General features: G+C 42.7%; 1 protein-coding gene across 12 annotated transcripts in view; it reads left to right on the top strand.

The window, feature by feature from the left end:
* atp8a2 (ATPase phospholipid transporting 8A2) overlaps window positions 1-22,997 on the top strand; it is a 50,334-nt gene that overhangs the window by 4,457 nt on the left and 22,880 nt on the right. For 6 of the 12 annotated variants that reach the window (XM_039617054.1, XM_039617052.1, XM_031740323.2 and 3 more), the window contains 22 exons: window positions 2,583-2,727; window positions 6,221-6,320; window positions 6,531-6,629; window positions 6,735-6,780; window positions 7,009-7,049; window positions 8,663-8,736; window positions 9,037-9,106; window positions 9,354-9,481; window positions 9,754-9,865; window positions 10,237-10,405; window positions 10,508-10,635; window positions 10,729-10,806; window positions 10,889-10,977; window positions 11,193-11,237; window positions 11,437-11,512; window positions 11,604-11,792; window positions 11,871-11,920; window positions 12,012-12,081; window positions 12,168-12,252; window positions 12,418-12,557; window positions 15,394-15,532; window positions 15,952-16,016. In XM_039617054.1, coding sequence (XP_039472988.1) covers window positions 2,583-2,727; window positions 6,221-6,320; window positions 6,531-6,629; window positions 6,735-6,780; window positions 7,009-7,049; window positions 8,663-8,736; window positions 9,037-9,106; window positions 9,354-9,481; window positions 9,754-9,865; window positions 10,237-10,405; window positions 10,508-10,635; window positions 10,729-10,806; window positions 10,889-10,977; window positions 11,193-11,237; window positions 11,437-11,512; window positions 11,604-11,792; window positions 11,871-11,920; window positions 12,012-12,081; window positions 12,168-12,252; window positions 12,418-12,557; window positions 15,394-15,532; window positions 15,952-16,016 — 2,138 coding nt within the window. Of the gene's footprint in view, window positions 1-736; window positions 791-824; window positions 1,815-2,549; window positions 2,728-6,220; window positions 6,321-6,530; window positions 6,630-6,734; window positions 6,781-7,008; window positions 7,050-8,662; window positions 8,737-9,036; window positions 9,107-9,353; window positions 9,482-9,753; window positions 9,866-10,236; window positions 10,406-10,507; window positions 10,636-10,728; window positions 10,807-10,888; window positions 10,978-11,192; window positions 11,238-11,436; window positions 11,513-11,603; window positions 11,793-11,870; window positions 11,921-12,011; window positions 12,082-12,167; window positions 12,253-12,417; window positions 12,558-15,393; window positions 15,533-15,951; window positions 16,017-22,997 lie in introns of those variants that run through there. The other 6 variants (XM_039617051.1, XM_039617055.1, XM_039617058.1 and 3 more) reach the window with 5 other exon arrangements.

Genomic DNA, 22,997 nt, shown 5'->3' on the forward strand with positions numbered 1-22,997 from the left:
AGGAAAGGAGACGTGTTTTTGTTTAAGACTCACCAACAGAATGGGTAGCTGGTAGCATCCTGCAAGCAGAGTAAGAGATCAGCGTGTTAATTGAATTGGGATCAGTCTAGTCTTACCTGTTGTGGCTGCAGGTCATCAGACCTGTGCTACCTGTGTGTCTGTCTTCACGTGTAATTGACCTGGCTGCTCTCTGCCTGGGGTTTGCTGCTGAGTCATCGCTGGCCCGTTCGGTAATGAGTTACGGAGGTGGCGGCATTTCTGCTCCATCAGAGATGAGTTACTGAGGCATTAATCTCCTCAGAAATGAATTATAGCTCAAGTGGGTTGCTGAAAAAGCCATTATTGATCTCCTTGGAAAGGTGTCTACAGGGGTTTAAAAAGTGGAGTGGAAGGATGAGGTTTGTTCAATAAAAATGTCTGCCAGTATAGAAATGACAAAAAAAGGCTGAAAACATATAACAACAGAGGTGCTCGATGGAATTGTAGTTGGCATACATTGCCGTTTATTACCTTTATCTTTGAATGTTCCTTGATCACTTCCTCGCAGCTCTTTACTATCTCAGTTGACCTTGTTGCAGTTTGCACTGTGGAGAGCTGAGCTGTGATTGGGACTTAAATCTCTGTGTGGTCCAGAGGTAATAGCTAATGGAGATATAGAGATATGAGGCTGTTCATTTTCTGTGGGCTTGGTTAGACTTTGACCCTTCCTCTGTGTCATGTGCGGACACGTCACGGGCTTGTGTGGAGCGGTTGGAGTGCGTAAACTCTTGAAATGTCGAGCAGTTTTGAGGTAAAAAGCGGAAAACACGAAAAACTCACAAATATAATACAACGGAAATACGTTGGGTTCACATAACTCCCTGGTAAACTATTAAATAGGTGTAGCCGTTTCCTGTGCGCGCGTAACCTGATGTCTCTTTCAGTGGAAAAAGTCTGATGTGCCAACAGATTTGATCGAGTAAGCCTGGCTGGCTTACTTCTGGGTAATTTTACAGTTTATTGTCTACTTTAGGAGCCGCAAGCTTGAGTGGAATATAATAGTATTAAACTGTTTGGTTATTGATGAGGGGAGAAGATGACTCGTCTATCGTTGGGGTTCGGTAGTGCTGCAGAAATAGAGTTTCAGGACTGTGGAAATTCAATCTTGCAATTAGCCTGCTGTTGTTTTCACTTACAGATTCACTGACAGAGAGTGCACAGATCCCAACAAACTCAGAGCTTTGTGATGCATATGATTTCATTATGCGTTATATTTGCAACAGCTTTTTGGGAATAGTATTACAATGACACGAGTGCGTACATTTAGCCTATTATACATTGCAATTTTGGACATGCAGAAACACAAACGACTATACAATCTATACAACCTGCAGGAAGTGACTGTTGCTGCCGTTGCAGAGGCATCACAGTGGAGGGAAGCAACACGAAGTGATCTGATGGATAGCTCCAGCTTCACGGATGTTATTTGACCCATCTGGTAAAGTGCCACTAGACCTTAAGGCGATATCAGGCTTCTGGCCCTTTAAAGACGAAACCCCGGCTTTGCCCCTCCGCAGCACTGAAGGAGCTCCATATGGCTTCCTCTCCTTGTTTGAGCTAGTAACAGCGAGCGGCTCGATACCACACCGGAGGGAGGAGATCGTCCAAAAAAGAGACGGATAAAGGCTTCAAGAGGCGGCAGGTGGCCAGATGACACGGCGGCGGAGCTTCTCGGGCCAGTATCTTTCAGCACCGGGGCTGGGAGTTTCCTGCTCAGCAGAACCGAAGGAGGGCAGAGGGAGGACGGGCGTGCTGCTGCATCTGTCCTCGCCCAGGTTCGCCGTTGTTCCAGCTGAGTAAACTGTGGCTTCCCGACCTGTTTGCGTGTCCGCCACTCCCCTGACGGCTCCACAGAACCGCACTTGCTCCGCGTTAATGCGCGCGCTTGACGATGAAAAACTGCCCGGCTCCCGGAGCTCATGCGGGGGTGAATGAGCGGAGATCACGACGCTGTAAAATGGTTGGAGACGACAAAGCCGGGAGGGCGGGCGGGGAAGCAGCGAGTCTGCAGGAGGAAAAGCGTGGTGCATCCTCCTCTGCCACTTTTTTTTTTCTTTTTCTTTTTTGGATAATTTGTGCTTAATGATGGTCGCGATGCGCGAGGTGGTTTCTCAGTTTTACATTTGAGCAAGTTGAAGTGCTGATTTAAAAAAACAAAAACAAACAAAAAACCAAACCGACCCGGTGTGTTTGTTCGCCATTGTGCATCCCTCAGCACATCCATTATACGCGGGGGTCCCGTGGGCGTCGGGAAACGCGCGTGTGTGCATTGACGGTACCTGAAAGACAAGAGGGGGGTGTTTATAACGGGAAACGTCATTGAATCAACCCCGCCGGCTTCAGCATACATCAGCATACAGTAGCCTCTAGTACTAATTAGTCGCCCTCGCTTTTGAACCTAAACTACGTCTCCAGTCTCTGTCTCTCTCTCTCTCTCTCTCTCTCACTCTCCCTTCCCTCCTTATCTCTCTTCCTCTCTCGCTCTCTGCCTCTCATTCGCACTCACTCAGCTTCGCCTCTCTCCCATCAATCCAACGGTGCAGGACCTGCTTGCTCGTCCGCCGGTTACCGCAAGGCAGATGATGAGATGTCCGGGACCACTTCCCAGGCGGATCCCGTAGACGCCTCGGCGCGGACGGTGCTCCTCAACCGGCCTCAGAATACCAAGTTCTGCGACAACCATGTCAGGTAGGCGTCACTCATGAGCTTTTAACTTTTGCCACAAAGCATGCCTTGTGTGCCCTGTGGTTTTACGCACTGCTTTTTTTTATATAGAGGAATAGAGGACTGGCCTCCCTGATGAGCTGTCAGCAGAGAGAGAGAGAGAGGAGGGAGGATTTTACCCGAAATAATTGAAGACTTTTTTTGTTGCTGTAAAAAAAGCACTTCAAACCATTGCACACCTCAAAAGTCGGTCAGACTGACTTTTGTGCAGATTTTTAATTGTTTGTTTGCGCTCATTATCTTATTATTGCTGACCCATCTTTAGTACGCCTACAGTTTTTTCTGAATGTACCATTTCAAGTCAAAGCACACGACCAGATTGTAGATATCTGGTGTCGTACTAAAGGACACCATTTGCTCACAGGGGCTTTAGACCAACATTGTCAGGGTGAAGCACGCTCTCTTCTTCTGCAGAGTAGACTTTGGACCCGTGAGACTTAGTTTATTGTCCACTTGTAATAGCTCTCTTTGTTTTAGTTTTGATGAAATCGCACTGAATGTTTTACTTTTTTAGAATACTATTAGGGGTGGACGTCTATTGACAAGCCAGTTTAATAACTCACCTATTAAAAGCTTGTTTGTATCTCTGCAGCAGTCCTAAAGGCTGAACATGTGTCCACTGCCTAAAGGACGCAGGAGGGTCTCAGTGGAAAAAGATTTAATCAGTATACGTCCTCATGAATAATTTTGGATGTTAATCAAAATAAAGTTTAGAAGAAAATTTAGAAGAAGGTGTCTTTTTCTGTTCCACTGTTGTCACAGTGCCTACTGTGCTTGTGCTGATTGGATTTCACTGAGGATCAAAGCTGTCCACTCTCATCTCTCATGACTCAGTCAAAGATCGTAGCTGTTGGGACTACAAAGATTCACCCAATGTGCTGGGGTGTTTTGGTGGTCCCCGGTGCTTCTGCAGCTAACATATGTAATAATCTGTCGTAAGTAAGGTTCATGGGCCGAGCCAAACAGCATGTGCTGCGACAAAGAGTCTCTTTTATCAATCTCTTATTGTCCCAGCTGTCATTAGAATACTTTAGGGGCTCAGCTGTCGTAATAAATAGAAACTCAGTCAAGTCTGATTCAGGCAGACGCCAGTGAAGTTTGGCTCTTGTTGCTGTTTGCATGTTGTAACTGAGGCCGGTGCCATGAGGAGAGCAGAGTTTGCGGTCTGTGAGCGAAAGGCTCGATCGACGCTGCTCAGTGAGCATTCAGTGGGCTTGCCGTCATTGTCGGGAGATTCAGTTCCACTTTTAAAAAGAACCTAATTCAACTCTACAAAGAAGATTAAGGTGGTTGCTCCCTTGCTCCTCTGATTGGATCATGCATGGCGTGTTGCCCCCACTGCATGGTGATTGGAGAGGCGGGAGCACTCTGGCTCCAGAGGCATGGCTTTTGATGTCTCCGTGTTCCTGTAAATCTTCAGTTTGTGTTTTAAAAGTTCAATAGCACTATTGATTTTTTTTTACGGGGGCGGAGATTAAAGCCTTGTAGCTTTTATCTGTATACTCAACTCACCTCTTCTCCAATTTCCCAGATCCATCGCTTCCATTTTTTTTTTAAATGTAGGTGTTGTTGTTTTCATAGCACATTGCCATTAAGCACAAAGTAACATGTTCATAACTCATGTTCTTCCCATTATATCGACGACTCTTCTCCGACCTCGGCCCAGTTCTTAATGCATGAAGAACTCAGTCTGTTTTTTATAAAAACATGTCAAAGCCACACAACTGCAGGAGAGCATCACCCCTGCAGCTGACAGCTGTTACCCCACCAGCAAGTTGGACATTTATGCTATAAAAAAATAACACCCGCAGAAGTTTTGGGCTGTTTTTTTTTTTTCTTTTCATTTTTTTTGCTAAAGCACTGGAAGCCGAGGTCTTGCTCTTCGTGGCATCCGGTATCACTTGTCTGTGATTAGATTGAGGCTGCCTTATCTGCTCGATCATCAGTGTAGCTTCACTGACTCTGACGTAACCAGAGCATCTGGGTTAGACTCAAGTTCTGAATATGTCACACAAATAGGTTTTCATATTATAAAATGAAAGTTGTTTTAGCGCAGGTTCAGAAACAGTCACGTACACTGGGCATGTGAGTCACAGTGAAAACAGAAAGCAGACAGTTGGTTGCTTGTACACAAAACTACAGGAGAAGAACTAGAGTGCCAACAAGACTTCTTTACTTGGATCGACCATCAGGTGGTACTGTTACTGAAAGTAGCAAGCGAGTATATGGTTGTCATGGCAGCAGGAAAAAAAAGTAATTGCAAAGCAAGTATGGCGACATTTTTAAGAGAGGTACTGGGGGGCGTTATCCATCGCCAAAGGATCGTAGGGCAGTGGAAAAAGGAGTACCCACATGAAAAGCATCACATGTGGGCTTAGCTAGATATGTTTTGACTTAATTATGGCGATGGATAGAATCCAATTAAAAAGCGACTGTAGGTGTTTGCGTCATAGCATGCATCCAAAAAGTCTCCATTTCTGTCCAAACTAAGATGCAGTTTTAATTTTGTTTAAGTTAAAACTGGATAAACAGGATTTCCAAAGGTCTCTACTACCCTTTTGGGTGTTTTAGAAGTTGCAAAACACTACAAAAGTTACACAAAAATGCATTAGTGTGGCTGTACCCGGAGGACAGTGTGTAACAGTGTGACTGAAAAGCATCTGTTGGGCTTCTGTTTTTTTGTTTTTGTGTGTGTGTGTGTGTAACATCCCGGCCTTTATCGTTCTGTGTCTGAGTGTAAGGCAGATGGCGAAAGCAGTTTTGGGTTCATCTCCAAGGAGATTCTGAACTGTGATAGAGGAGTGTGTTTTGCCATTTGCTGCATGCAATCTATGCACTCACGCACACACGCTAACGCACGCTGTCCATTATGCAGTCGGAAGCAGAGGCTCTTACTGTTCACTCAGGCTGCACGGGGGAAAAAAGAAAACAAAACAAAAACAAGGCAGGCCTTGACTTGAAGGTTGACTTCTTATTTTTAGCTCATCTAAAAGCTCTTACTGTAGCTCCTGGCTATAACAACGCTAATCGATACAGCCGTCTGATCAATACAGATGGCTGACAAAAAGGTTGCCAAGGCTTCTTTGCGCTGTTTTGGGGTATTTTGGGGTCTAAATTTAGTGTTGGATTAAATGTCTTGGCCTATTTATAGAGGGGGTTGTGTGTTTGCAGGACGTAATGGCTCTGTTTTGTGCTTTCTGAGCACAATTTAGTGTTTGTAATAGATTTTCAAGTGCTGCAATATTAAAACCCAAATGGACTTCTTTGTTATTCAGCCTTTAAGGTAATGCTGCTCAAGCATTCCCTGAGTGAGAAAAAAAAATCATTAGCTCACAATTTATGCATGAAGTTCCACCGTTGCTAAAGCTTTACGTGACTTTTCCAGCATCTGTTTGAACGTAAACAACATCTAAACTCTTTCTCTTTTTGTCTTTCTTTTGTTTGTCTTCTTCTACAGCACCACCAAGTATGGGATTCTCACCTTTCTGCCCCGCTTTCTGTACGAGCAGATCAGACGTGCTGCCAATGCCTTCTTCCTGTTCATCGCACTCATGCAGGTAAACCCCAGCAGCTGCCAGCGCTGTTTGCTCAGCGAGCTGTTTGTTTGATTTCTGCACTCAGCCCGGCCTTTAGATGCTCTGTCCTGCAAAGCCTATTTCATCCCATGTCAGAGTGTGTAAACCCCACCTTTAAGGGAAATACGGTGGCATTTCTTCTCTTTGCGATCAGCTCTATCAGCATCAATTTCTTTCTTTCTCCCTCATTAGCAAATCCCTGATGTGTCACCGACCGGTCGCTACACCACGCTGGTCCCGCTCATCTTCATCCTCACGGTGGCCGGGATCAAAGAGATCATAGAGGACTATGTGAGTATCAGCGTAGCATGAGTAGAAACCAGCTTTTAACTCATTCATAAAGTGGAAAAGTGATGCACCGTGGGGCTAACTTAATCTTCGTTCATCTCGCCACAGAAAAGGCACAAAGCAGACAACACGGTCAACAAGAAGAAGACAACAGGTATCACGCATGTGCTTGTTAATGTGCTTTCTGTTTTTCATGAGAGTGCTCGTGTGTGTGTGTATTTGCGTGGGCTTTGTTTTCCTTTCATGTCAGGGTGAATGGCTGTTGTCTATTAGTCATTATAGCACGGGCCGCCGTGCCCCAGACAAAAGTTTAGTGGCTATGAATACTGCATGAGAGCTGCTCTATAGGCTGACTGATGGCTGTGTTGTCCTTGTCTCTCAGTGCTGCGGAGCGGAGCCTGGCAGACATTTATCTGGAAACAGGTATCGTCACATTCTTCCACTCTCGTGCTCAAACTTATCTCTCCTGTGTTTTGTCTTTTTCCTTCTCTTTCTTGCTGTTTCACAACATCAATTAGCCTGTTTCATTGCCACGAGCGATGTCAAATAATGTTGAAAGAAGTATAAGAAACTCTCTTACTGTACTGAATCTATTTTAGGTAAATTGTAGAAAAGCATGCAAAAGAAACAAAAAGTGAACACTTTGGAATTAAATACTTCAAAGCAAGAGCAGTAACCCTCATGAGATGATAAAAAATAACAGTTAGCACATCTGATTATGTCCGTTAGAGCTAAGAGATGGCTTTTAATGTGGACTTATTCCACCTTTTCCCTTTATTTGTTCAATAGACTGTCCTATGTGTACTTTGGATCCTTGACAGGCAAAACATGCTTGTCCAATTAGTAGTCATGTTTTATGATCAGATAACAAGCGCATCTAATTGTTCTTCAGGGGATGAATTTGTCCAGTATTTCAAACAGGCACGTCTTTTTTGTTGAATAGTTGCATTTTCTCCGGTGGTTTGCAGTTCATTGAACCGAGTGAGTGTATAACCTGCTCACACAAAGCTTTTTTCCTTCCAGTCTTTTTTTGTCATTTCTGCAGGGTTGTGAATGTTCTTAGCGGACATGCCCATTAACTGATTCCAGCTGTGCACAGTCTTTCTCCAGCAGGTCAAGTCAAATCAAATTTGAGCCCTCGTTATGCGGATGACAGACGTCTACAGCAGAAATTAAGCCCCATTGTTGCACAGTGACACGACAGGTGCAGGAATTTGATTCAGTCGCCCTTCAAACTCATTAATGTCTGCGCCTAAATAACGTTTCAGCAATTTTGGGTTTGCTACATCATAAAATCTGTTTTTGGAAGAGTTTTTGCTTTTGTTTCTATTAATTAAAGTCGGAGGGATTCTTTAAAAAAGTCGCCCTTGCCCTTCATACATGATTATAATAAGATGCAGGATCAGTACAGTCGTTTTTTTTGATTGTGTAGGAATTGGCAGTGTCACAGTTCACATCCTACCCAAGATTGTCACATTTCTTGAAGTGAAGCTTACCTCCCCTCCTCCTGTGTACTTGGAAAACAAGTTTTCGGCTGCTGATCCGAGGGGAACCGACAGCCTGAAACACTTGTGTAGTTTCTGCAGTGCCTGATGTAGCAAACTGGCAGTGTTTTAGCATGACTGTCTACAGTGATAAAGTCAGCTCCACATGCTTTCCTCTGACCTTGGTTCTCTGAAGTTATCATGCATTCCTTTTTTGGAATTGGGTCATTTGGGGAAACTTCTCAGCTACACGAAGACTTTCTTTAGGAATTGTAATGTGTATATATATTTTTAAATCAGCTGCAGAATTTCCTGGAACACTTCATAGACAAAAGTGTTCCTTCTGTTTTCTTCTTTCTTGCTCATGAATCGCATAAAACCTCAAACTCTTCTTTTTTATTTGGCTGCATCCTCTGCTGGTCACATATTAACCTGCCCATTGTTTCCTCTCTGTCTTCATCTCTTACCCCTCCTGTTCTCTGTTACCCTCTGCCTCAACGCCCCTCTTCTTCCCTGCCTCATGCTGTTGCACTGCTGTGTCCTGGCCACAAGGTGGCAGTAGGAGATATAGTGAAGGTGACTAATGGCCAGCACCTCCCAGCTGACATGGTTATAGTGTCCTCCAGGTCAGAGTCCTGTGTCTCTCTGTCTGTGTGAGCATGCTGCATGTACCTCATTAATATATTCTAAACATCTGTTAAGCTGCTTTTAAGGGCTGCTGCTAATGTTTATTTTTATTTGTGGTTAATTTATTATTTTTGTTAAATAGATAAAAATAATAATCAGTCGTTTTTACCTTAATTACTTCATAAATATTTTTCTTATTATTTATCAACTTTAAATTTAAAATATTATAATTATTTTTCTATTTACAGATCTTTTATCTTTATAGTGTTTTTAATCCAAACCTGCCTTCTTCTCTGCAGTGAACCACAGGCCATGTGTTACATTGAGACCTCTAACCTGGACGGAGAAACCAACCTGAAGATCAGACAGGTGGGTTGTCTGTCTGTTGTTCGTACGTCTCGTGGAAGTGACATCTCGTCAAATGTCCCTCATTTTGCCCCAAAGGATGACTTGAAAATCGACTGATTACACTTTCAAAGGCAAAAACAAAGCAAATTTGTAATTTTAGTTGAAGAATTTTGTCCAGTAGTGCAGTTGCTTTTTCATATATTGTCTGGTTAAACTGTTGCCTCAGTAAATGCTCCTTGACTTTACTTGTCATGCCTTTGCTTTCCAGGGTCTCCCACTCACGGCCGGGTTTCAGACCCTGGAGGATTTGATGGCACTGTCCGGTCGTCTGGAGTGCGAAGGCCCCAACAGACACCTGTATGACTTCACTGGCACTCTACGGCTGGAAAACCAGAAGTGAGACACACATTTTTTTTCCTCGTCACTGAGGTTTGAGCTCTAGCAAATGCTCTGTCAGAATTAGGTGCTAAAATCTGTTTTGTTTTAAACTTGCACAGCACTGGTTCCTCACAGAAGACATGCAGTGATTCGCATTTTTTGTGGATTAAAAAAACAATTAGGAATTAGAATTTGAGAAGTAACTTAAAAGTAGAAAAATTAATTGTATAAACTGCAGAAATCTACATTTATTTACCTGATTTGGGGCTAAAAACCTCTCTTTCATTCAGTCCAGTCCCTCTGGGCCCAGACCAGGTGCTGCTGCGTGGCGCCCAGCTCAGGAACACGCAGTGGGTTGTGGGAATTGTCGTCTACACTGGCCATGACTCCAAACTGATGCAGGTAAATCCTCTGCCGTGTTATAAGTCCGTAAACTGTGAATAAGCATGAAAAATCAGGCATTTGAAGCCAAATTTCAAACTGTTTATTAATTAGGATTTCTTCGTCAACCTTGCCTGGGCGAGTTTAGAGCTTTCAGTTAACCGTGACACATTCTTAACCGGGACTGCGTCCAAACATTGAGTAACTAATCTTCAGCTACAGTCTTTGGATTGCTCGTGCATTCTCCTGCTAAAAATGGATGAAAATCAGTCATCTGAATTATGCATTTCTGTTACTGTTTGTGCACAATAATTAATTGAGTAAAACGGGGGGTGTTAATCCTCCCTTGAGATGACATTGTAGCTCCTAACAAGAGCCTTTCCAACTCCTAGAACTCCACCAAGGCGCCACTGAAGCGCTCTAATGTGGAGCGGGTGACCAACATGCAGATCCTGGTTCTGTTTGGCATCCTGCTGGTCATGGCACTGGTCAGCTCTGTGGGCGCAGCCATCTGGAACAGAGAACACACGGACGAAGCCTGCTGGTACCTGTCCCGGGCCGGTGAGACCATAACACATCAAGATTGCTTAAGTCTCATTATATTAATGGCGTGTTTGGGTAAATCTGGGTTATTACACAAAGGAATTTTGTCTGTGACTTCAGGCGACATCTCCCTGAACTTTGCATATAACCTACTGACGTTCATCATCCTGTACAATAACCTGATCCCCATCAGCCTGCTGGTCACTCTGGAGGTGGTGAAGTTCACACAGGCTCTCTTCATTAACTGGGTATGACCCGTGCGTCATTTTTAATGTGTGCTTATAAACTACAACTGGTCGATTACACACTGACTTCGAGTGTTTTTTTGCTCTTGTCCTCAGGATGTGGAGATGTACTACGCAGAAACGGACACGCCAGCCATGGCGCGAACGTCTAATCTTAATGAGGAACTGGGCCAGGTCGGTTCCTCGCCCTCCTCGTAATGAGCTGCTATAAAACATCCTGTTTTGTTCTCGTTACTCACCGTCTGTCTTTTTCTAGGTCAAGTATCTGTTTTCCGACAAGACTGGAACTCTGACCTGTAACATCATGCACTTTAAGAAGTGTACCATAGCCGGGATAACGTATGGGTCAGTTATCGCATCTGTAAATGAATTCTCACCTCTTTTTCTCTCAGATCGTCTTACTGATATTTCCTTACCGGCCTGTGTTAGATGAACTTAATTAGAATTAGCTGCTGCTCAGTTGATTAATCTCGTGCATGATTAATTAGATGAACTAATCAAATTCATCAACTGATTTCAAACTAATTCCTTTTGCATTTCCACCGCATTCATAACTGCAGCCACTTCCCTGATCTTGACTGTGAGCGTTCAATGGACGACTTCAGGTTAGTGACCACCTCCCCCTCAACATCAGCCTTTCCCTTTTTAGTATTCTTTTCCTCATTTTCTGTGTTGCACTCTTTCCTAAATGTTTACATGCTTTTATCAGAAAATTATGTCTTGTAGCCTGCAAAGATCCACCCCCCCAACACACACACACAAAATAAATAAAATAAATTTGGATTCTTTTTTTGTGTCTTTTAGTAATCTGCCATCCAGCAGCCACAACTCCACAGAGTTTGACGACCCAACTCTGATTCAGAACATCGAGAAGGACCATGTGAGGCTTTTCTCTTTCTTTCTTTGAAGCCAGCTGTCTTGGAGGCTGTTGCTAATAACCACGTTCACTCTGTTTGCTCGCGGGCGTTCAGCCTACATCACCTCAGATCTGCGAGTTCTTGACGATGATGGCGGTGTGCCACACGGTGGTTCCAGAGAGGGAGGACGACCAGATCATCTACCAGGCCTCGTCCCCTGACGAAGGAGCACTGGTCAAAGGAGCCAAAGGGCTGGGCTTTGTCTTCACTGCCAGGACCCCACATTCAGTCATCATTGAAGCTGTAAGTGTGTAACCGCACATGTCCCTGGAGTCGCGGCTACTTTTTGGACAGGAGCTGACATTTTTTTGTGGGTTTCAGATGGGGGAAGAGAAGAGCTATGAGCTACTGAATGTGCTGGAGTTTTCCAGGTAAGCTTGAAGCTGATGTTCTTCTTAGCAAGTAATATAATGCTGATATAAGACTGCTTTGGGTTGAGACTAAACTAAATTGTCTTGACAGTAACCGTAAACGGATGTCTGTGGTGGTCAGGACACCCAATGGGAAGCTCCGGCTGTACTGCAAAGGAGCGGTATGTTTATCCCATTATCAGTAAATTCAAATGTTAATGAATGTAAAGTAATGGTTTTAATTTAATGGTTAATTCCTTTTTTGTAGGATAATGTTATTTTTGAACGCCTGACCGAAGCGTCTCAGTACAAAGACTTAACAGTTGCTCATTTGGAACAGTTTGCTACTGAAGGTAAGAAGGTCGATTTTGTAGCTTTTGATTTTTAAGGCTTTTCCTCTGTAAGTCAGACTTAAGTCACAAATTTGTTGGCATTTGGTGGATGTCTTGCAGCTAACAGCAACTATTTCTGCTCAGTAACAAGGCTTTGACCAGCTTATCCTCCTTCCATCCACTCAGGCTTGAGGACGCTGTGCTTTGCGTACGTGGACCTGGAGGAAGAAGCGTATCAGGAGTGGTTAAAGGAATATAATCGTGTCAGCACCATAATCAAAGACCGCGCTCAGAAACTTGAGGAGTGTTATGAGCTGCTGGAAAAGGTAAACACAACATCTCTTTGTCTAAAACGATGTGTGTTGGTGACCTCCTATTGGTTCGTTCAAACTACCTGCACACACATTTGTGGTCAGAAGTTTACATCCAGTCGTCATTGGCATGAACTGTTTTTCTTTTTGAGGGTGGAATAATTGTACAGCGTACAACTTTAATGATCGTAAAATACAAGAATACAGCAACAATTGTACCAACCTGATTGTAGATAGTGATGCAGGTTTTAATCAAACAAAATTAAATGATATCTATACATAATATCTGTGTGTGTATATACACACAATTTTTTTTCCCAGTCCAGCCCTGCCAGTAATACTTGCTTAAATGTCTCAGCTAGTAGCACCTTGACCAGATGCTTTTGGTAGCCATCATAAGCTTCTTCAGCTTCTGGCTGAATATTTCACCAGCCACCTTGGTAGAACTGGTAGGGTTAAAGTCGTGGCATTGAGAAAGCCATTCCAGAAGCTCAGTGTTAGCCTTCTTTATCCATTCATCCTATATCCATCCATAACCATTTTTCATGTGTGTTTGGGATCATTGCCCACTTGTGTCTAAGTTTCAACCATTTAACTGTTGATTTAAGGTGAAGTTGAAAAATATGGACGTAGTCTTCTTTCATTATTCCATCCACTGTGTGCAGTGTACCAGTACCACTGGTAGCATAGCAGCGCTAAAGCATTATGCTATAGGGCTGCTATGACCAAATATTATGACCAAATAGCTCAATCTTTGTCTCGTTTGATTGTAAGACATTTTCTCTAGAACAGTTTTGACTTGTCCATGTGGGCAGCTGCAAGTTTCAGGTGTAAGTTTAACAGCAGTGGCTCAGTTCTTGGTTTTGCACCATCTCTCAGTCCACGGTGATGTAAAAGTCGCTTCACTGTCGACAGTGACGCTGATGTTCCAGCAGTTTCCAATTCATGGCAGGCTTGAGCCTTGGTGGTTACTGGGTTGTTCCTGAACATCTGTGATAGTGTGGGTCTTCTGCTAGACCTCGACAAAGTGTTGACAAATCTAAATACCTTGTAATTATGTACAAATGTTTGAACTGATGATCTTGGAATCTTCAGTTTATTAGAAATGGCTCCAAAAGATCTTCCAAGTTTATGTAAATGTACAAGTTCCTTGGATTTTCCAATTGTTTTGAGTATTGATCAGTCAAATGAGTGCTGTCAAACAAAAAATTTTTATGCTGCCAAAGAGAAACTACCAGTTGTAGTCAGTCACGATCACTAATGAGAAGTTAATGGGCCTTGGTCTCGTCAAGTTAAAAGACAGTCTAGAGCCTTCAGCACCACTTATTCAAAGATTTAAGTTGGTGTATGTATACTTCTGACCCTGTGTGGATCTGAGAAAATCCTATATTAATTCAAAGTTATACGCCCAGTTATTGTTTTTTTAAGTCATTAAAGATGTCCGGTGTACAGTCATTCCACCCTGGAAAAACAAACAGTTCAAAGAAGTCATTAAAAGCCCCGGATTATCACGACATTCAAGCCCACGATGAGTGTGTAAACTTCAGACCACAGCTGTCTCTCAGTTATTCACCCTGCTGCATTTCCAAGGTATTTTTGTGTCTGGTTGGTAAGCATGGTTGTGGTTATCACTCCCCACAAATATGCTACACGTAAAACTGGAGACTGATGAGCAATCCCGCCCAGAGCCTACAGATGGATGTTGGCGTGGTGGAGTGGTCAAAACAGCAGGCAGCAATGCAGGGCAGCAGCAGTGGTGCTGACATGTCAGAGGGAGAGATGACACATTTTGCAGCTTAAATAGACTGCTAATTTGGGAGGGCATGTTTGGTTTATGACGCGAGGAGAGTGAGGCACGCTAGTCCGTATGACACAGTGCAGCTTGAAGTGTTTCTTGTCTGAACGAACTCTGAGGCTTTGATCCTTTTAGTTGCACCGTAGCTGAAAGGTTGTAAGTAAAATATTTGGAAAAGGCTGAAAAACCTGAGTAAAAATACAGTCAGATTGAGGAGACATGGAAGTATTGATCTGATAAATGCACAGTGTGATTCACTCATGCAGAGAACGACATGCTGCTTGGTGGCCAGCAGGAGGCAGAGTGGCTCCATTTAGGGCCACTTGGGACTAGAGATGGTGCCATTTCTTTAGGTATTCATTATGTTTTTTTAAATTTGGAAAACACAGTTGAAGTCACCTTTTAAGGCATTTAAAAAAATAATCATGATTTAAATGCTAGTCTGTGCTCAAAGGTAGAACATAGTGAAACTGAATTGTTGTCTTGGTTTTTTTAAAAAAGGATAAATAACAGGATATGGGGATTAACAGTAGAGCAGTGAATTATTTGGTGGGGAAATCAAGGTTTTAGAGGAGAGGGGCAAGGTGAGAAAAGTAAGTGAAGAAATTAAAAAAAAAAGAAAGAAAGAGGAAGCAAGAGGAGGGGGTTAGGTTTGACTGGAAGACCACAAGGGTAATTACCTTCACCAGCATGCCAAAAGCCCCATAAAACTGGAGTCAACAACACATTAGTGTTAACTTGTGTGTCTGTGCGTGTGTTTGTGTGTGTCCGAGTGTGTCTAATGAGGGTACACGTGCATATAAATGCTGAACAAATTAAAGCGAGCGGGGGGGGGTATGTCTTGGCATGGAGAAACAGAGTTGGTACAGAAAAAGAACAGAAAAAGAGCCCTCACATACACACTGGTGACGTCTATTTCTGGCCTAAATATGATTGTTTTTAAAACCTCGTTAAGTATTCTGCACTATGTTTTGTTCCCTCTCTTTTAGTCTAACTTTATTTCTTTTTAACAGAATATGTCTGCCTCTCTGTCACGCTCCTCTGCTCCTCTAACAGAACTTAATGCTGTTGGGTGCCACAGCCATCGAGGACCGTCTCCAGGCTGGCGTGCCAGAAACAATTGCCACTCTGATGAGGGCTGATATCAAGATCTGGGTCCTCACTGGAGACAAGCAGGAGACTGCCATCAATATAGGTGAGAGATGCTTAAATAACAACGTGAGGGTAAAATGTTGCTTTTAGCAAGTCAACTTGCTGCTGCAGTTTCTTGTGCAGCAGCGTAGCAAACTGTATGTATTGTGGAGTTAATGAAATCATGGCTGGAAGAATAGCAGGCATTATGTGGGCTGTGAGATGCCTGAGATGCCTCCATTCTCTAAGTGGAAAGTGCCAGCGACCAGTGTAATAAGGCTGGTCACAGACTGGTGGAGGAACTGTGTGTGACGTCCAAAAAAAACAATGACGGAAGGACTGTGTTGAGTTTTTGGGGCACCTGTGTTTCATCTTGTCAAAGTGTGTATGGTTTGAGAAAAGGCTTAATCTCTTGTGTGTGTGAGCCAGGACTGTGTTGACCCCTGTGTTTCCTCCTCTACCCTCCACTTATCTGTTTCTCAGGTTACTCCTGTCGCCTGGTGACACACGGCATGTCCCTCATCATCGTCAATGAGGACTCGCTGGACGTGAGTAGGCCGGCCTCTTCCTCCTCCTTCGTGCCTCTGGATACTTTGTACAGCGTTGAGACTTTTTGTTGACTTTTAGGAGAGAGTGGGCTGTGTGGTGGGGGTCTTAAGAAGGTTACCGTGGGAACAAGGGTGTGGTCTGCAGCCAAGATCGGTGGGTGGGGCTCTTTGTGTGTTCACAGGTGCAGGTAATTAAAGTCTCTGGTGTCCTCTTTGGAGAAAGGGATGAAAAGAGACGAACACTGCACTATCACTTCTTTGCCCCTCGGTCTCTTCCATAAGCGCTCACATACATCGCTTGCAGTGCTCTTACAGTGGTCTCGCCTTCTTTTATCATTTCCTATTTCAAGCTAAATCCCAGAAGAATGAACAAAGCTGATGTGTTCAGTCACTTTATGATCCCGTTGCTATTTTGAATGAGATCTGAGACATTCCTTTACTCTCGATTAGATTTTCTAACCCCAGTTATGTGTTCTTTGCATTCGGCCTCCTTGTGTGACCGCCTCACCTAAGTGGCTTGATTGCTGTCATGTGTCCCTGTCTTTCAGACAGTCTCCCTGACTCTCACGTGTGCGCTCGCACAAATATAATCACCGTTACTCGGTTTGTTTTTATGGAAGACATGGGAGATGATGACTCGTAAATTTCAAGTTTAAGCACTCTGTGTGTGCCCTTGTATTAGTTTATTTGTTTATAGGTGTGTAGTGTGTGGTAAACATTCATAAAGAGATCTCTGTGTTTACATTCATAATTTTCTAGCCTCATATAAGTCAGTGTGCAGATGGTGTGTTTCCTGGACTGTGAGTTTGTAGAGTAATTGGATTTGTCTCCAGCATGATCCCTCCATAATATGGTTTACTGGTCTGAATGGATTTTATTGTTGGTGACGATTATGAATTTAAGTGTAAAGCTGTGCGCTTTTAATTGTTTTGGATTCTTGCATTATGCTGAATTGTAAAGGTCTGACTGTTAAACTTTACTCTGTCAAAATTATCGAAGTGATGTCTGAAAGCTCTTATATTTAGGGAACTGCTGGTCAGATAACATGCAGGCCACTTAGATGCTAAATCAATTGAATTCGATGGGGTAAGCATTTAACGTTAAGGTAATGAGGCTACTCTACACTGGGAATTGCCTATTAGGACACAAGGGTGAAAACTAATCTTAGCGCTGTAAGCGGATCGATCCTAAACTGGTTTGTAAAATATATTTTAGCAGACTGTCTCCCACGCTGATCGTGCACAGTTTCAAGCCTGATAGGTTTGTGGTACTCCATCTCAGAGGAGCTTTCACTTGGACTAAATGTAATTATCAAAAGGTTTTTTAGGGCTAGGAAAATTGGAAATTAGTGCAGCGATTTCTTAAAACGTGCATTTATACATGGAAATATAGTATATAAAGGAAATAACAGAGTTTGTACAGTTCTAACAAGCTTAAAAGTCAATATTTGGTATGACCACCTTAATTCTTCAACACAATCTGAACTCTCTTAAACAGCTTTCTTGTAAATTCTTTAAGTAGTCTTCAGGAATAGTTCTCCAGGCTTCTTGAAGGACATTCAAAGCTCTTCTTTAGATGTTGGCTGCCTTTTGTTCTGTTTTCTGTCAACATGATGCCACACTGCTTTAATAATGCTGAGGTCTCTGCTCTGGGGAGGCCAATCTATGGCTACATACTGATGATGATTCAAACCAAAAAGCTTTAAATTTGGATTCATTATTCTGTAAGGCAGTTTGCATTTTAATGATCAAGGAACTTACCTCATAGCCCGCTGTTCATTCAGTGGGCTAGTTTCAGTCATTGTGCAAATGTACTGTTTATAAGATTGGGGAAACCTGCAGTCAGCTGAGACTGAAGAAGTCCAGATTAAGAGAATCAACCTTCTGGCACTCCATAAGACCCGTTTTCACTGATTTTCAGTGTAATTTTAAGCCCAACTTCCTTATAAAATTGCTCTACACAAACAATCAATAGGCTGAGGTAAGCTCAGTATCATGTAAGGTAAAGGTTCATTTTATATGGGGCTGCAGGTCAGAAAAGAAAACTTTGTATTTATACAGAAGTTAAATGTTTTTATAAATGAGAGTTAAATAAAATCATATTGGAGCTAAAACTAAGGAGAAAAAGTCTGATGTAAACACGTAAGCAGCCACTGGATCTTTTTCAAAGTAAAACCTGAAACATGGCAGGAAGTAATCCTTAATATGATTCAATGTGTAGTCATTTTATGTTTTTCTTTTGATAACAACTTAAAACAACTTAGCAGGAAATCAATCTTTCAGCTCCAAAGTTTGGCCTCCGTTCACTTTAACGGGGACAATCCACCCTGTTGATGTGTCCTTGAGCAAGATTTCAAATGTTCACCAGCTCTGGGGAGGCTCTTCTGTAGTTTGTTCCAACTTTCTTGTGCAGCAGGGTCAGGACAAAAAGCAGAATCTCATAAGTCTGAGTTAAAAAAAAAAAAAAAAAAAGAGAAAGAAAAAGATACTGTTTTGATTCAGATGGACTTGTTTGTTGGTTGAACAAACACATTTCATTTGGCTGCAGGTCAAAAATGCAACTTACACACATAGGCAGGAAGAGTCACAGCTGGCTGACGTGAAACATAAATGAAGCGCCACGTGTAGTGATCTAAAATATGCCTTCGCGCTTGCGGTGTTTGCAGGACGGACGCACTTTAAAGTGGTTGTAAATGCTGCGCAGCAAAAAAACGACACAGGATGACATCCCTTTGTCGTCACTGTTTACTGATCCCGTAAACATCTAATTAATCTTTACTTTGCAAGAGAAGAAACGTGAGTGCGTGTGCTGATGACGGTCATGCCTTCTTATCGGGCCAACCTCAGAGAGCTCTGGTCGTGAATGATGCAGATGAAAGCGCCGCCGTCTTCGGCGACACTTCTCTGACACTTAAAATAACTCAAAAGTGCGACCTGGACATGAGTGAATGCAGAAGCTGTGCCCCTTGTTCTAATTTTTTAAAAACTTCTCACGTCTTTCACACCCTCTCTTATCCGTAGGCAGGATGATCTTTGCAGTGGATCTAGGCCAGCAGATGCGACACCCTCTCCTCTCCCCTTCTTCCCCACCGAGCCCCGTTCTCCGTTTCATCTGCTTCGCGCTGCTGCCTCCACATCTGTCAGCACTCTCTCTTCGCACAGGATTTGGCCACACACACTGTGTGATTTTGTAACAGCAAATATGTGTGTGTGTGTGTGTGTTTTAGACAGAGAGTCAAGAAGAGCAGTAAAATATGTGTCCATCTTTGCGCAAACATGAGAGTGTGTTTATTGTACTTTATGTATGATATAGACGATCTGGAAGCGACCAGAGGAGACTTAGAAAAAAGAGGGGGCGAGGAGTTTGGCTTGAGCCATGTGAGGGCGATGAGTGAGTGGTAACGCGATCTCCTTTTGGTGCTCCTCCTCATCAAAACAAACCCTGTGAGCAATGCCTCCTGGGTAAACGGTTTGCGAGCACTGAAGCTGTGACAAGTGCCATCTGTCACCTTAAAATCACATGCCACACACAGACTGACACACATCTTTGCCCTGGCTGTTTCTGTGCAGTCATTAGAGAAGTCTCGTTCTTATTATCTCCATACATCTGACTTTGAATCCACATACAAACGCACATATACTTTGCACAGTCTACCCAAGAAGCAGTGGCACATGTTGCCCTCATCACCTTGTTAGTCCTGAACATAAATTTCATCCAGCTTTCCCACAATCCCCAGGCCCTCGTCACACTGCCCGCAGTACAACTCCTAAACAAACAACGCCTGTCTTCTGCTCATTAATCATTTTTATGCACGCGTGCAAAAGCAGACACGCACATTTTGTTGTGCCTCAACTTGCATTCTCTGTCGTTCCGACATTTTTTTAAAATGTTTTATTTTTTATTTTTAAGGTTGTAGTAGTTTTTAAACAGCAGGCGCCTTTTGTTAAAGCCCAACATGTGTTCCCGCGTGTGTGTTTCCAGCTCCGGCAGCAGAGGATGTGGATGTTTGCACAGATGCACAATATGATAATTAAACGGTGTATTAAATCTTACCGGTGACAGACTGTGCACTGCAAAAACGAGCACATCCTTCTCCGCCTTCTTTTCACTCAGCGGCTCTCTCTGTGTTTGAGTTTTCCCCTGCGTCTGCTTCACACTCCTTGCCTTCTCTTTCCTTCTTTCTTTGTATCTTTTTTTAAAAATTCGTCTGTCTTTAGTTGCCTTTTTTTTGTATATTTTACACTCGAAGGACATTTATCATGACGGGGCGAGTGATTACGCCATCTTTGGAGTAGGTGGCCTGGAATGAATCAAAATTTCAAGCGTCCTCTTTGCACTCATTTATATAAAGGGAGAGACATGCACGTTTGTTTCTGCGTGCGCTGTCTGCGGTGAAGTGTGCAATAAGGGAAGGCGACCTGCGATATCTCAAACCGCCTCTATGATCCTGCTCATTTTGCGATCCAAATATAAACCTGATAAAATTCCACGCAGAAGGGCCTGTGAGCATGGTGTGCAAAGTGTGTGTGCATGGAGTGTGTGTGTGTGTTTAGGGGTTAGAGAGTGTCTGGTTTCTTCCAGACCAGATGCATATGAAAAATAAACATTTAGTTTGGAATCTAAAATGCTTGCTAATGAGATCTGTCATATTGCAAGTGGTGCAATCAAAGAATTACACTTTTTTTCCTCTATGGTCTCCAAAGATAGAACTTTTTAGCGTGAGAAAGAGAGAAACTACAACATATTGCATTATTTTTCCTCCAGGATTTTTTCTTTCCTTTGGGAAAGTGTTAAAAGATTGTTATGGATCCTTGTGAGCTGTTTTTGTGCTAAGACAATGTTTAGTCAGGAAGAAAACATTTTTATTGTAGCTTTCTGTTCTGGAAACGGATACTTTTTAGCTTTAGGAGCTAGCTACTGTACCTTAGTCGCCTTTTTAAACTTCCAGGACCTGTCTGCTCATTATCTCCTGTTTTAACTGCCAGTGAAGTGTTGACTAAACCTGCTGTGACAAGTCAGTGTGCTGTACTAGTAACGGTTAACACCCACCCCCCCACACCACACCACCACCACCACCTCCCATCCCTCCCACCTTCATGATCTGATTCTTAATCTGGTTAAGGCAATGATAAATGTCCGATACGGTGTATAATCTTGATGTTTTTGCTTCCACTAAGTAAACGGAACCACGAATGAGAAAATGTAGACAGTCTCCAAACACATTCGATCATGTCATGTTGAGGAAATCCTCAAAAATCAAACCGTTCTGCAAGACGTCATTGGTTGGTGTTTCACTTTGCATTGTGCCTGTCCACTCCTGACTCAGAATGGCATGATCCTTATGTACAGTAAAGGCAGTGAATGATAGTGATATCTGATTAGACAGAAATCAGTGCAATTTATATCTAATATACATACAGAACTGTGTAAAGGTTTTGAGGGGTGGCTCAGGGAGAGGAAGTAGGAGAGGTGCAGTGATTTATTGAAACGTGCAAACATACGTGGAAACAAAGTATATAAGGTAAAACTAGAGGTTGTACAATTCTAACAAGCTTGAGAGTCGATATTTGCTATGACCACCTTTATTTTCCAACACGGCCTGAACTCTCTTTGGAAGCTTTCTTGTCATTTCTTTACGTAGTCGTCAGGAATACTTCTCCAGATTTTTTAAAGGGCATTCAAAGCTCTGCTTCGGATTGTGGCTGCCTTTTGTTTTCAGTCAAGATGATCCCACACTGCTTCAATTATGCTGATGTCTGGGTTCTGGGGAGGCCGATCCATGACTGATAGTGTTTCACTGTGTTTTTTATATCCAGGCATGTTTAAACTGCATTGGCAGTGTGTTTGGGATCATTATCATGCTGAAGAATGAAGTTGTTGTAGATGTTTTCCAGACGATATTACATGGTAGATCAAACTCTGATGGTAGTTTTCTGTATTCGTAACTTCAGTAGTTTTTAATAAGATCTCCATCACCACTGGCTAAAATACAGTCTTCATCGTGGCCTGTATTTGTTGTAAACACTCACTGTTGTACCTCTCTCCTGACCTGTGACCTGTGAATCACCTTGTTTGTTTAAAAATGCTATTTTATGCCTGTCAAAGTGTGTTATTTTGTTTTTTTTCATAGATTCAAAGAAAGAAGTTGGAACAAATGTGTAGACAGAACACCGGTTCACCCCTTGAGTTGGGTGATTTTTTTTATGATTGAGTTATTCATAGGTCAGTGGTCAGTGTTAAGTGGCTTAAACAAACAAAAAAGGTTCCTAAGAAAATGATTAGGTTCAAGGGCTGGTATGAAAATGAGTGAAAAAGCAGCCAGTGTCCAAAGAAAAACATGGCTGGAGAGCTGTTGCTGAAGACCACTTTATAAAATGGCAAGAAAGTCGAGATCCTTGGAAGCAAAACGTAAAAAAAATGAGGGGGTGACTCAAGATTTTTTCTACAGTGCTCTAATTAATCACTTTTTTTGATCAGAAACAGACATTGTTGACTTTTCTAAATAAAAATAAATGACTGTTGTGCTTTTTTAATTGCAATAATAAATTATTTTATTATAACATTAGAAGTAGGGAGAGGGGGTTTACTTCCTGTCCTCATGCAGGGTATTTCCTAAAGACCATCATGCTGTGATGAGCTGAGGGAAATGATTTTGTCCAGTCTCCATCTCTCACACACACACTGCATGTGTACATGTGTCTACATGCAATCATATACTCTCATGCATGCATACACATGTTTTTCTCCCCTAAAAACACGATGCAAGCATACAGCCAGACACACAAACACACACACATGCAAGCCACCTTTTAGATTCAGAACTCAGACAACCTGTAATCTCCTTTAATCCTTTCATTATGTTTTTGTTTTCCTTTCCCCCTGTTTGGGGAAAAAAAGGTGAATGCAAACAGGAATTCCGGCATACAAAGAAAAACACACAGCCTCAGGCTGAGAAAACAAGAGCAGGGAATTTTTGGGAAG

The sequence above is a fragment of the Oreochromis aureus genome, linkage group 9, assembly GCF_013358895.1.
Source record: "Oreochromis aureus strain Israel breed Guangdong linkage group 9, ZZ_aureus, whole genome shotgun sequence".
In the NCBI taxonomy this organism is placed as follows: Eukaryota; Metazoa; Chordata; class Actinopteri; order Cichliformes; family Cichlidae; genus Oreochromis; species Oreochromis aureus.